This window comes from Geotrypetes seraphini, chromosome 9 (genome assembly GCF_902459505.1).
Source record: "Geotrypetes seraphini chromosome 9, aGeoSer1.1, whole genome shotgun sequence".
NCBI lineage: Eukaryota > Metazoa > Chordata > Amphibia > Gymnophiona > Dermophiidae > Geotrypetes > Geotrypetes seraphini.
Window position 1 is genome coordinate 164602771 of NC_047092.1, and position 15227 is coordinate 164617997.

Genomic DNA, 15227 nt, shown 5'->3' on the forward strand with positions numbered 1-15227 from the left:
GAAAAATAAAGCAGCACCGCGATTAATCCGATCAATAAACAAACTAAACGCGGCAGCTAGAAGGCAAAAACACTGGAGCTCAGATCCACAGGGCTTTCTTGCTCCGCGGAAAAATTTGAACTGAGGACCACGAGGTGGGATGCGCCCTCTAGTGGGCAGAAGGCACGCACATGCGTGGTGCAGTGTGCAAACTTGAAACTTCTAGCAAGTTTGCTTGAAAAGCTGTCCGCGCCGGGGCTCCGTAGATGACGTCACCCACATGTGAGAATATCATGCCTGCTTGTCCTGGGATAATAGTAGTTACCGATTTGTCTGGCAAATCTTAGCAGAAGTGAAAGCTGAACTGAATGATATTAAATAAAATAAAAGATCCTTAACATAAAAAACAGTACACTGAAGCAATGTTCTGTTGCAGTTTTCTTTTAACCATCTTTGCACAACAGTTTAACATTGATTACCAACTTCAGCTCATTACTGACAGCTTATTTCTAGGTTTACAAGATCCATAGCAAAAGATGTTCATGAGGTTTACAGAAGGGCACAAATATTTTCCTTTGGTTCACTTTTAATTTGTATAGTATTCCATAAAAATGTTTCAAATACATTCATTAGAAAACAAAAATTAAACTACAGTTGACATAGTTGGAAGAGAATCAGGTGTAATAAAATGTTATGTACCTCCTTCAGTCTGCATGCCCCAATAAAAGCTGACCAACTTAGCCAAGAAAAATAAGACAAAAAAAAAACAAAAACATCTTTTACTAACATACTATTCAGGTAAGGTTTAACTGAGCATTTGCCTTCTAAACCCATGATCTCATGGGCAGGTCAAATTAGTTTCATTTGTAATCCTATACCTGATCATCTAATCTTTGACATATCCCAAGAGGCAGGAGCATCTCAAGTTATACACCATGGTTCTGTTTACCTGTATACATAACAAAAAGGCAATACAGCTTGTTTGAAGTTTCAATGTTTATTTCCCCCAAGGCAGCCTAGCCTGTACTCCAGGTAGATAAATTTTACAAGCTAGTTTTTTCTGCTGTTTGTTTTAAACTCGAACAAGTTTCAGATGACAAGGAATGCTGCAAAAATACTCTAGTCCAACAAAGAATTATGATCACAAAATAATCTTTATCCATTCTACAGTGTTTCAGAATTACCAGTAAACTTTTAAACACAAAGTAGTTATAGATGCTAAATGGTGGCTAACTTTGTATGTTTTATAATAGCAAACTGTTGTTCATGCAACACTTGTGCTCAAAGGGGAAGGCACAGCATTTCCTACAATGAGCCACCTTATAAAGAGTTCTCTTTTTGTACAAATTAATCAATGTCTCCTTTAATTTAGTATGTAGAACCTCAAAACAGAGGCATTCTTCCAATTAAAAAAACACTTGCATGTTTGATATGCAAGTTTTAAAAATACAAAGTTTTCTCCCTAAAGTGGCTCAAAATAGATAGTTTGTGGCTGCCTACATCTAAGATAAAAGTCTAAAACAATTGAACAGATTAGGCATATTAAAGGTGTTCAAACCATGAATTCGATTTGTACATCTATTCACACCTCTTTACCAGTCTTTATTCAGCAGTACATATGCACCAAATTTTTTAAAGAAGTTTCCATATCATATCATTTTCATAGAAAACAAAGCCTGAAAACAAGTTAACGCTGAAACACAGCACAGTATTCTACCACAACTGAAACAATTGTACAGGACTCAACAAAATCTATCTAAAAATGAACTATGCTGCAGATTACCACATGCAAAGATCTCTACTGTCATCTCTGAAAATGAAAAGGATGGCGCTCAGCACATTTTACAGTTTTCTACTATTCCATATGGCAACTCTTGTACTGCAAACAGTCAATTTTGAGGGAAATTTATGAATTCATGCAAAATTCTATATAAATTTTTTTCTGATATGGAAAGCTTTTCATAATGAACATTGGTGCAAATGCACAGGGAAGCCTTCCTGAAGTTTTATCCAACTTTTAAAGCATCTAAAAATAAACCTTACAAGAAAAATTAAAAATAACTAAAACAAAAAGGAAAAAAAAAAAAAAAAAGCACACAGGCTGGAGTTAACCACAATCTGCTGCTAAACCGGTCTTTGTTTCCATGTCCAGTGTAATGTAACACTGCTGACCTCATTTTGATGATTTACTAGGTTTAGTATCGGCCCCCTGAAGGTGAATCAAGCTTGCATGCGTTCACATACAGCACCACACCCATACTCTCGTTCGTACATACGCCACTGCAGGACAAGAAGTCTGCTTAGAGACTGAAGGAGCCTGGTTCTGAAAGATCAGCCTGGCTCCACAGCGTTGAGTCCAGACATTCATTCACTGTTGTCCATTCACACAGTGCTTCATATAGCAAGGCTTGGGCTCATTCTCCTTGGACTTATATGGGAATCCTATTTTCTGTTTAGCTTAGAAGGCTTGATGATAGTACTGCATTTTTTCCCCAGTTGCACTAGCAAGTCGATGTTCCTTCTCAGGCACTGAAGACTTTGACCTTTAGCCCTTTTTTCTCTGAACAATCTAAATAAGCATTCGCTGAAGTTTTTCGTTACATTTGCCACTCACTCTCATTCGCACCCACTCGCAATCTTGACTTCATTTGGGCTTTTCTCTGATTCCAAATGAAATCTGCACATTTCTTTCCCAATTTAATGCAGCAGCAGATCCCATGAGCCAAGCTTGATGGATCAAACCACTTATTGCTGCACTGTTCCTAACTTCCAAACTTATCTTCCTAAAACTGGAACCCTTCAGCTGGTACATTGGCAGATGAATTGAAACTGAATGTTCCACCTTGTATTGTGTCTGGAACAAGTGTAGGATCTTCATCAATCTAAAGAGAAAATTACAAGTTCTTAGCTCTCAAAGATTATAAAATTTTTTGTTTTTTTAAATGTAATACATTCAAGTGGCATCCTCCTTCATACACAATCCACTTTTCAAGCCTTTATGTAATATTTCATTCCTCCCTTTCTGCTCAATTAACATTTTGGTCCTTTAATCTTAATAGGAGAGAAGTGGCCTAGATATTAAACAATGGGTTGAGAATCAGGAGAACCTAGGATACTACAGTATAATTCAATTCTGCCACCAGCACTCCACTCTAACTTCGACAAGTCACTAATCTCCCACTGTCTTATGTACTTTGGAATGTAAGCTCTGTGGGGAAGTAGTAAGGATTGTATCTACATGGGTATCATTGTAAAGTGATGCATGTTTAGAAGCGCTATAGAAATATTGCTACCACCTTGTTGCAAAATGAACTCTGATTTTCAATATAATGCCTCTCTCTTAACACAGGATTTTTTTTTTTTTAATTCTTTATTCATTTTTGCATGTTACAACAAGTGTAGCAGTTAAACTCATATGAACTTAAAGATACACACTTGATTAACTCTCATATATGCGTTAAGTATAACATTTTATTACAAATTAATATTCTGTAATATTTTAAATATTATGTAAGAAAACTAATATATAAATTATTCTTATTGAATAGAATAACCTCCCCTCTCCTCCCTCGCTACTCAATAATACATAGAGGTATCATTACTATGAAACTATTCAAATAATCATGTATTATGAAATAACAATAAGTAAAGCCCACCCATTTCCCCCCTAATCAAATATCTTATCATGGGAAAAGTTAATCATTCATTACAAAAATCTGTTAATGGTCCCCAGATTTTCTGAAATTTACTAAAATAACCTTTTTGGGTTGCTATTGTGAGTTCCATTTTGTATATATGACATACAGAATTCCACCAGAAATTGTAATTTAACCTGTCATACTTTTTCCAATTGTATGTTATTTGCTGTATTGCTACTCCAGTCAAAATAAATAAAAGTTTGTTGTTATTTGACACGATTTGACTCCTTGCTCTCATAGTTGTTCCAAATAAAATAGTATCATATGTCAAGGCTACCGGATTTTCTAACATCCTATTAATTTGAGGCCAAATTGATTTCCAAAATGATAAAATATATGGACAATAGAATAAAAGATGATCTAATGTCCCAGCTTCAAGATGACAATGCCAACATCTATTAGACTTGGAGCTATCTATTTTTTGTAAATGAACAGGGGTCCAAAAAGCTCTATGCAAATGAAAAAACCAAGTTTGTCTCATAGATGCTGACACTGTACATCTTAACCTCCAAGACCAAAGTCGTGGCCACAGGATTTTAAAGACAAAATGATATACCATTTATCCAAACACTACAGTGTCTGCCTTCTAGTTCATTCTTTCAGTATAACCTTGCCCTTCTACTCAATTATTGGTACTCTTTTAACTATCTATACAGGTAGTCCCCGGTTTAAGAATGCCCGACTTATATCAAACTACTTACGGACCAGGGTCCTGTCTCTCCCTTCCTGTGCCAACCGCACCCCTTCTTCCTCCCTTCCTGCCCAAATGCGACCCTCCTCCTCCATCAGTATCCCAACTTGCCCATCTTTCCCTCCATTCTGCATCCCAAATTTGTGCCGCCTCCTGTGGGTGTTTACCTCTGCTGGCTCCCTCTTCCCATCGCAATTCTCTTTACAAAGCCATGGCTCTTGGCTGACACAGCAGCCTGATCCTTTGTGCCTCCTGTGGGTGTTTACTTCCTAGTACAGCTATACAATTGATTACATGTAACTGGAAAAACTGGGATCGTCTAACTTTACATTCTGGTAGCCAAGTTTATGTCTAATTTACAAAAATGAGAAAATGAACGCTGATTTGTTAGGGAATACTAAAAACTTTAAATTAATTTGGGGCCCATTGTCTTCTTTTGTAGAATTATTATAGTTATGAATTTTGTTGTTAGATAAAATGCACATCCAGATAGCAATGGGGAGGGGTGGGAGGGATAAGGTTTTTTTTAATTGATTAATTATATATATATATATATATATATATTATGTTTAAAATATGTATAATGTATTTCTGAATTTATGATCAAATATTATAGTTACTTTAAGGATAAAAATTAGGTTGGGAGAGGGTAAAGATCTGTATGAATCTTGTAAAAATTTAAGTGATGTCTAAAGTGTTAAATGTTTAATCTATGCTGTTTACACTTATTGAAAGTGTTTTTAAAATGAATAAAGATTATTAAAAAAAAAAAAAAACCAGAACTCGTTCTTAACCCGGGGGACTGCCTGTGTACACAAATTACTATTCCCCTCCTCTTAATTTCAAACAACATTTACTTACATCATCCGATGAGAAAAACTGATCAATGATTTCGTAAGCCAGTTTGTAGATGTCTTCATTTTCATGGTTCTGTAGTTGTTCAATCTTTTCCAACCCTGTTAGAAAACATTTTACTATATTACAAATCTGAGGACATCCACATTAAAGTAAGAAATTCCCCCTGCCTGTGACAGATGTTCTCCATAGATAGCAGGATTAAATCAGCTCTCCCAGAGCTCAGAACAAGTATAAAATTTTGAATATGTATAGCCTTTCCCTTGGACTCTTCAGTTAAAATGCATAGCATCAGCTCTTGTGAAAGTATGCAAAATTGGACAATCCTGCTTCTTACATGCACACATTATAGGTAAGCAACTTTTACTTTCTCCATCAACAAGCAGGATTGTCAGCTACAGAAACAAATGACGCCCAAGCTCAGGATTGCTCCAGCATCACATCATCTTACCATTGGGTGAATCTCTTCATAAAGGTGGTTAATAAATCCCTCCCCCCCAAAAAAAAAAAAACAACAAATACCCACAACCACCAATAAATATTACTCACTTAAAATGTTCAATTGTGCACTTAACAGTTCATGTGAACAGATTGTTCCATACTGCTTAACCATGCAAGACTTATCCAGGCACTAATCTTAAGTTAAAGTATGGAGCAAGGACCAGGTAGCTGCTTTTACATAGAAGGGGCTGCTGAAAAGTTCTCAGCCCAATCAATAAAGTTGGGGCAGTCTCCATTGAGGGCTATATACTTAGTCCAGCAATTTTCCATTTTTTTCATTCCATATTTTTCCAGTGGAACAAAAAAAGGAGAAAGCACTGGATTAAATGTATAGCCCTCAATAGAGACTGTCCAAACTTTGTTAGTTGGGCTGAGAACTTTTCAGCAGCCTCTCATATTTATTAACGACGCACATTTATTAACGACGCACATCATAGCAGCAGTGGTACCAATCTGATGAGGCATAGTTATTGATCAGAGGGATACCAGCTTGACTATAAACTGAATACAACATGATGCTAGCCAATTAGCTGGCACACATTTTGCTAGAGGAGTAGCCTGAGGGGTGAAATTAGTCCAAAGTCTACACAACTGCTAGTCTATCTATTTCCAGCGATGTGAGAGCTTGATTATAGTCCAAAGTATGGAGTGCTCACCTGGGTAATGCTTATGAGGCTTCCCTTGTTTAAAAGCAGACCGAAAACGCACCTTGTTAATATAACCTTCAATCCATAACCCTACTCCCCCCCACTGCTTGCCAACCCACCCAGCAGATTAACTGTTCCCCTTAACTGTATACATGACATCCTGTGTCTGTATAGAGCTGGGTATGTCTAGTAGCACTATAGAAATAGTAGTAGTGAATTTTCCTAGTTCCTAAGTAGAATGATGTGACTACCTTTGCTTGGAACTTAGAAGCTTCGACAGCTTGTCAGGGATCTTCTGGCTACTTCGGTCCTGAAGGCATGGCAGTACCTCCAGGTTCCTACAAAGTACTGGCAGGTACAGTGGTGCCTCACACAACGAACTTAATTGGTTCCAGGAGCAAGTTTGTTATGCGAAAAGTTTGTTATGTGAAACGCGTTTTCCCATAAGAATACATGTAAAAAAAAATAATTCGTTCTGTAGCATAAAATATGCTAAGATGACATAAAAAAAGATAAATTTTTGGTTATTATTTTTATTTAGATACATCTAACAACATAATTGTTTTTTAAAACAACACACATTTTTTAAATTTAAAGACAGACTAAGTAGAGTCTACCGAATCTTGCACATCTTCATCCATTTTCTGCTTTTTGGCCAATGGTTTCATGAAAAACCTGTCCAAAGTCGTTTGTTTTTCTCTTTTCTCCAACATCTGCCGGAAATAACGGACAAGAGTATCGGAGTAAAGATCGTTGATCCTGTTTGCTTCAGCTGAATCAGGATAGTGGGCATTGGTAAACTCCTGAACTGCTTTCCATTTGACCAGGATGTTCTTGATGTCAGCACTTGGGATTGGTTGATTGTTTGATTGTTGCTCCTCGTCATCAGATGACGCTTCCCTTTGAGCATTGTCCTGTTGCTGGACCAGAAGTGCTTGGAGCTCTTCAGTTGTCAGCTCTTCTTCGTGTTCCTCAATAAGCTCCTCTACATCCTCTTCCTCTACCTCTAATTCCAACCTTTGGGCCACTGTGATGATGTCCTTCACCACTTCTGTGTCATCAACTACTGCTTCTTCCTGGGTCCACGAAGGCACAAGCATCTTCCAAGCAGACATTAGGGTCCTTTGTGACACTTCTTCCCAGGCCTTCTGTATAAGTCGTATTGCCATAAGGACATCAAATTTCTCCTTCCAAAACTTTCGGACAGTCATATTGTCTCCACCAAACTCGCATTCTTCAAACACCTTATTAAAGAGGGCTCTAGTGTAGAGTTTTTTAAAGTTCGCAATAACTTGCTGATCCATTGGCTGAATAATGGATGTGGTGTTTGGTGGCAAATACTGCACCTTGATAAAAGGATAATTTTCCTGCAATATTTCCTCTAGGTCTTTTGGGTGAGCAGGGGCATTGTCAAGTATCAGAAGGGCTTTGAGCGGCAGTTCTTTTTCCAGCAAGAATTTCTTCACGGCAGGAGCAAAGATTTCCAGAATCCATTCGTTGAAGATAACTTGGGTCACCCAGGCTTTTTGATTGGACTTCCAATGGACGGGCAGTTTGGACTTAATAACGTTATTTTTCTTGAAAATTCTTGGATTTTCAGAGTGATAAACCAATAGAGGTTTGATCTTGAGGTCTCCGCTGGCATTAGACGAAAACATAAGGGTAAGTCTGTCCTTCATGGCTTTGTGTCCTGGCAATTTCTTCTCCTCTTTTGTAATGAAGGTTCTGCTCGGCATTCTTTTCCAGAAAAGACCCGTTTCATCGGCATTGAACACTTGTTGTGGGCAGTATCCTTCATCCTTAATACATTTTTGAAAGTTAATAGAGAACTTTTCCGCTTCTTTCTTGTCAGCACTGCCAGCCTCACCATGCATAGTAACGCTGTGGATTCCACACCTTTTCTTAAATCTAAAAAACCACCCCCTGCTGGCTTTGAATTCTTCTTCATTAGCTTGACTGCTGCTACTTCCAGGGACGTTTTTCTTTAGATCGTCATAAATTCTCTTGGCTTTGTGACAGATAATATCTTGGGTTGTTACGTCACCTTTCACCTGCCTGTCCTTAATCCAAATTGCTAATAGCCTCTCCATTTCCTCGTGGATTGAAGACCTATGTTTTTCATGAAATAGTTTTGATACTCCTTTGGCTACGTTGGCTGATTTGATTGCATCCTTATTTGTCAAAATGGTGAAAATGGTGGATTTGCTGAGGCCAAACTCTTTGACGAGGTCACACTGTTTTACCCCACATTCACTCCTTCTAATTATTTCCCGTTTAATTTCAACAGAAATCACCTTCCTGCTTTTTTTAGAAGCCATGATATATAAAAAATATTGAGTTTATCTTAAAAGGACGACTGTATACAGTGAGAGAGGGCAGAGTCTCAGCGGCAAAAACTGGGAATTAACTGTTTATTTTTTTTTTTTTGTATGAATGGGAGGGAAGGGAGAATATTTTATTATGAAATCAAATTATGAGCTCAGAAATCAAGGACAACTTTGCTGTTTCTCTCTCCCTTGTCCAAGAAGCTCAAATTCTCAGGTTGTAAAGGGGTCTGGATGTTCAGTTTCCTGCCTTTACTGTCTTTGTCCACAATTTCCAGTCGCAGTGTTGGGGCTTTCTTTGATTCTAGCCCCAGAGGCTCATAGGCTGTCTTTGGTCCCCAGGCTGCAGCTAACTGGTTCACAACCCGGCGTTCAACCTCATGTTTTTTGGATCGGGCTCCATTGTAGCCATCTGCTAACATGCATCACTTCCCGATCCCACACATTTTTTTTTTTCTAGCATCGGGGAAGCGGCGAGAGTAGCTCCGCCCCCCCCAACGCATCAGCAGTAGGCGCCGGGCCCCTGCGAGCTGACGGTCTGCCACTGCACAGGGAGCCAGGCGGAGAGAGGGCAGTTAAGCGCAGTGCCTGCGCGGAAGTTAGCAGCCTCGGGCGACTTCGTTGTGTGAAACGAAGTACGTTATACGGATCAAGACATAAAGTTCGTTGTGCGCAGCGTCCGCTGTGCGAGGCGGCCGTTATGCGAGGCACCACTGTAGATATAAATAACCCACTGGACCCAGAATAAAGTGGGATTTTACAAAACTCTATTTTTGTTGTTTGTCTAAGCTGGTCTGTTTTGATTTATTCTACTGTTTGGCAGTAATATATCTTCAATTTCAAGAAACTTCATAAGTAAAATGACATCCTTATATTGTAAAATGCCAAATGCTATAAATGGGAACGCAGTCTAACAAAATGAAAGAAAGCAAAAAAAGAACTGGTGCTTATACCTCCACATTCTTCTATAAGATTGGCTATGGTTTCTGCTTCCTCATCAGCCATTTTTAATATGTTACTTAGCCCATCCAACACTACCTGAACAACCTGGGCATCTTTTACAGTTAGCAAATTGCAAAATGGAGGAATTACATTTTGTTGGATAAGATACGCCACCTAGAAGAGAAAACAGAAATACTTGCAAAATAGTTTATAACATTGACTTCAAAAACATTTTATATTATGCAAGCTATAAATTTGAAAATAACTTTTTTTAAACCAATTTCATGTTTGTTGTTTTTTTGTTAATATTTTCCCAAAGCTACACTCCTCCATGGACAAGGAGAAATGCAACACTACAATCACACTTGATGTTTCCCTTACCAGAATAGTGCTCTCCCAGAGCTCAACACACAAACAGAAAAGCACAGTTACTTACCGGAACAGGTGTTATCCAGAGACAGCAGGCAGATATTCTCGACATGTGGGTGACGACATCTACGGAGCTCCGACGCGGACAGCTTTTCAAGCAAACTTGATTGAAGATTCAAGTTTGCTGTGCTGCACCACGCATGTGTGTGCTTTCCTGCTCCACTAGAGGGTGCATCCCCTCCTCGTGGTCTTCAATTCAGATAGCTAGCAAAGAAGCCAACCCCGGGGAGGTGGGAGGGTTGCGAGAATATCTGCCTGCTGTCCCTGGATAACATCTGTTACGGTAAGTAACTGTGCTTTATCCCAGGACAAGCAGGCAGTATATTCTCGACATGTGGGTGACCTCCAAGCTAACCAAAAAAGGGACGGAGGGAAGGTGGCAATTTAGGAAAACAGATTACGCAAAACCGATTGGCCAAACCGGCCGTCGCTTCTGTAGAAGGCAGAGAGGAGGCAGAGAAGCGAGAGGAGAAGAACAGGGGAGCAAAACCAGGAAAACAAACAAAACCGGAGGAGAAAGCAGGAGCAGAGGAGGAAGGATCGACTGGGGCAGCGGCGAGAGTTAGCTCCGCCCACCCCCGACGTCATCCGAGTAGCTTCCCCTTAAAAGGGGCGGAGCCAACGGCGCCCAGCCGTTTGGCTCTGTAGAAGGCAGAGAGGAGGCAGAGAAGCGAGAGGAGAAGAACAGGGGAGCAAAACCAGGAAAACAAACAAAACCGGAGGAGAAAGCAGGAGCAGAGGAGGAAGGATCGACTGGGGCAGCGGCAAGAGTTAGCTCCGCCCACCCCCGACGTCATCAGTGTAGCTTCCCCTTAAAAGAGGCGGAGCCAACGGCGCCCAGCCATTCGGCGCGCGGCGAAGGCGAGCGGTAAAGGCGCTCGCCTTAGCGAGAGCGCCTTTGCGAAGGGCCTTGCAAGGGACGAGTATCTACTATCAAAAACACCGAGGAGGACTGAACGGTAAGGAAGCGACAAACACAGAAGGTAAGGAAGAGACAGACGCCAAAGGAACAAACCCACACATACAATCAAGGTGAAGTAGAGCGGAGACAGCACACACAAAAGAGACAGCAAGGCAAGCAACATAAGGAAGCAGCAGGCAAGGGACACAAGCACACACAAGGGAAGCAAGAAATGGAAGCCCAAGGAAGTCAGAAGGTGAGCTTTCCAGTCTTCTGTATCGGCTGCAATATGTATGACTACCTCCCTTCGGGGATCCAGGCATACATTTGCAATCGATGCATGGAGATGGATAACTTGAAATATCAGGTAAGACTACTGGAAGGAACAGTGATGGAACTCGAAGACAGAATCCGAGCACAGGAGAAGATTCTAGTGGAGTACAGCCCAAACGACGAGGTCAAGGAACTAGAAATGTTCATAGAGGAAGCTCATCAGCACCACGTAGAGATCCCAGGGCTGGAAAACTGTACTCAGGAAACCGATGTGAGGAGAGAAGACACCCATGCAAACACAGAAGAAACTGAAGACGAGGTAGGAGACAACCGCACACCAGGAGGAATAGTGAGAGCACAGGAAGACATCGCCCCACCCAAAGAACAGGAAACAATTTCAAGAGTATCATTGGAGGAAGAAGACTGGCCCTACTCCAAGGACGTGGACCTACGCCCCCCAAGGAACTCCCGAATAAAGAAGATGGGGATCATCGTAGGCGACTCCATCATACGACATGTGGACAGCCACACCGCAGGAGGAAGAGAGGACAGAGTTGTCACCTGTCTGCCTGGAGCAAGAGTGAAGGATGTGACCAACAGGATCTCCAGGATCATAGATGGAGCAGGGGGAGAGGACATCGCTGTACTTATCCACGTGGGAACAAATGATGTGAGCGGGCGGAAGTATGACAGGGAAGAGATGAAGGGCCAGCTCCGCTCACTCGGAAGACAACTGAAGATCAGGGAGGTGAAGGTGGCCTTCTCTGAGATCCTCCCAGTACCAAGAGCGGATGGAAAGAGACAAGGGGAATTGCAAGTAATCAACGCCTGGATGAGACGATGGTGCGAAGAAGAAGGCTTCGATTTCGTGCGCAACTGGACGGCGTTCTGGGGAAAAAGCAAGTACTACAGAAGGGACGGACTACACCTCAACAAGGAAGGAGCAAGAGTTTTGGCAGGCAACATGAAGAAGGCAATCGAGAAGGCTTTAAACTGAAAGATAGGGGAAAGCCGACAGTCGACCACCGGTCGATGGTACGGATAGCAGGATGCCCCGACGAAGAAGCCAAGGACAACTACACCTACACAAGAGAAGACGACCTCACAGCCAATAAGGGAGAAAAAGCAGGAAGGGACAACTCAGACACAGGAGGGGACGACCACACAGCAAACAAGGGTGATAACACAGGAGCAGTAAAGGATACCCTAATTGAAACTACAGGGACGGCCAAGAGTAGAAGGTCCAAAAAGGTAACACGAAGGGAACTTAGATGTATGTATACGAATGCTAGAAGTCTGGGTAACAAAATGGGGGAACTAGAGACAATAGCAAGACATGACATATTGGATATCATTGGCATAACAGAAACATGGTGGAATGAAGAAAACAAATGGGACACAGTACTACAGGGATACAAACTGTATAGAAGAGATCGAGTAGGGCAGAAAGGTGGAGGTATTGCTCTATATGTTAAGGAGGGAATAGATTCTGTTGAAATGGTTACAACAGAAATGAAAGAGAAGCTTGAGTCACTCTGGATCAAAATTCCTGGTCAATATGGCGCAGATACGAAAATTGGCCTTTACTATCGTCCACCAGGACAGGCGGAGGAAACTGACTCAGAAATGATGGAGGAAATCAAACAAGAATGCAAGACAGGCAATGTAATTATATTGGGAGACTTCAATTTCCCAGGGATAGACTGGAAACTAGCAACCTCCAACTGCGGCAAAGAAGCCATGTTCCTGGAGGTGCTAGGGGATTGCTTCCTGGAACAAATGGTAAAAGAGCCGACAAGAGGCAACGCCACCTTGGACTTGGTCCTAAATGGCCTCACGGGACCGATAACAGAAGTGGAAGTCATGGTTCCACTGGGAACGAGTGATCACAATGTAATCAACTTTAAACTTGACATCGGGAAAGGGAAACATGCCAAAACCTTAACCACCACCTTGAACTTTAAAAAGGGTAAATACGATAGCATGAGAGCCATGGTAAAAAAACGACTCGAGAAGATGATGGACAAACTTGTAACGGTTGATCAGGCATGGACCCTACTGAAAAATACTATCACAGAAGCACAAGATCTCTACATTCCGAGGATTTCCAAAGATCGGAGAACAAAGAGCAAAAGAGAACCGGCATGGCTTACCATACAGGTGAAGGAAGCCATAAAAGAAAAGAAGGACTCTTTCAAAAAATGGAAATGCATAAAGACAACCGAAGCCTGGAACAAACATAAAGATGATCAGAAGAAATGTCACAAGGCGGTGAGGGATGCAAAACAGGAATATGAGGAAAAAATAGCCCAGGAGGCCAAAAACTTCAAGCGTGAAAGGGAAAAAACCTGCAAAAGAGGCAGTGGGACCCCTGGACGACCAGGGAAGAAAAGGGTACATCAAGGAAGATAAACAAATCGCAGACAAACTAAATTCCTTCTTTGCGTCCGTCTTTACGAAGGAGGACACCTCAACAATACCTGAAGCGGAGAAAGTGTTTGCAGGAGAAATAGAAGACAGCCTCACCACAGTTGAAGTGGACTTAGACCAGATATACTATCAGATCGACAAACTTAAAAATGACAAATCCCTTGGACCGGATGGGATTCATCCGAGAGTCTTAAAGGAATTGAAGGTTGAAATCGGAGAGTTATTGCAAAAACTTGCAAACCTGACAATCAGAACTGGACAGATACCGGACGACTGGAGGATAGCGAACGTCACCCCAATTTTCAAAAAAGGATCGAGAGGGGAACCGGGCAACTATAGACCTGTGAGTCTTACGTCTGTCCCTGGCAAGATGGTTGAAGCACTGATCAAGGATAGCATAGTCCGGCACTTGGATGCACATGACTTGATGAAACCCAGTCAACATGGATTCAGGAAAGGGAAATCATGTTTGACGAATTTACTCCAATTTTTTGAGACCGTGAACGAGCAAATTGATAGTGGGAAGCCGGTGGACATAATATACTTGGACTTCCAGAAAGCGTTCGACAAAGTTCCACACGAAAGACTTCTCAGGAAACTACAAAGCCATGGCATAGAGGGGGATATACAAAGGTGGATAGGGAAATGGCTAGAAAACCGAAAGCAGAGAGTGGGCATAAATGGGAAGTTCTCCGACTGGGAGAAAGTGACTAGTGGTGTACCCCAGGGCTCGGTACTTGGGCCGATCCTTTTTAATATTTATATCAATGACCTGGAGGAAGGAACATCCAGTGAGATCATCAAGTTTGCAGATGATACAAAACTATGCCGGGCAATCAGATCGCAGGATGATAGAGAGAAACTCCAGAGCGACTTGTGTCGGTTAGAAACATGGGCGGAGAAATGGCAGATGAAGTTCAATGTGGAGAAATGCAAGGTAATGCATTTAGGCAATAAAAATAAGGAATACGAGTATACAATGTCAGGTGCAACTCTGGGGAAGAGTGAACAAGAAAAGGACCTGGGTGTACTGATAGATAGGACCCTGAAGCCGTCGGCACAATGCGCGGCAGCGGCAAAGAAGGCAAATAGAATGTTGGGCATGATAAAGAAAGGAATCTCGAGTAGATCGGAGAAAGTTATAATGCCGCTTTATAGGGCAATGGTCAGACCACACTTGGAATACTGCGTCCAACATTGGTCTCCCTACCTAAAGAAGGATATAAAACTGCTGGAGAGGGTGCAGAGACGAGCAACAAAACTGGTGAAGGGTATGGAGAAACTGGAATACGAGGACAGACTTATAACACTAGGATTGTTCTCCCTTGAGAAAAGGAGACTGCGTGGGGATATGATCGAGACCTTCAAAATACTGAAAGGAATCGACAAAATAGAGCAGAGAAGATTATTTACATTGTCCAATTTGACACGGACTAGAGGACATGTAATGAAGCTAAGGGGGGACAGGTTCAGGACTAATGTCAGGAAGTTCTGCTTCACTCAGAGAGTGGTTGACACCTGGAATGCCCTCCCAGAGGAGATTATGACGGAATCGAC

General features: G+C 41.4%; 1 protein-coding gene across 1 annotated transcript in view; it reads right to left on the reverse strand.

Annotated features, from left to right (window-relative positions):
• Positions 1-960: 960 nt before the first annotated feature.
• KPNA4 (karyopherin subunit alpha 4) overlaps positions 961-15227 on the reverse strand; it is a 107249-nt gene continuing 92982 nt past the window's right edge. Inside the window, exons 15-17 of the mRNA XM_033958596.1 lie at positions 9649-9811; positions 5230-5324; positions 961-2861 (exon numbers count right to left, since the gene is read on the reverse strand). Of these exons, the coding sequence (XP_033814487.1) occupies positions 2763-2861; positions 5230-5324; positions 9649-9811 (357 nt within the window). The 3' untranslated portion in view covers positions 961-2762. The remainder of the gene's footprint in view (positions 2862-5229; positions 5325-9648; positions 9812-15227) is intronic.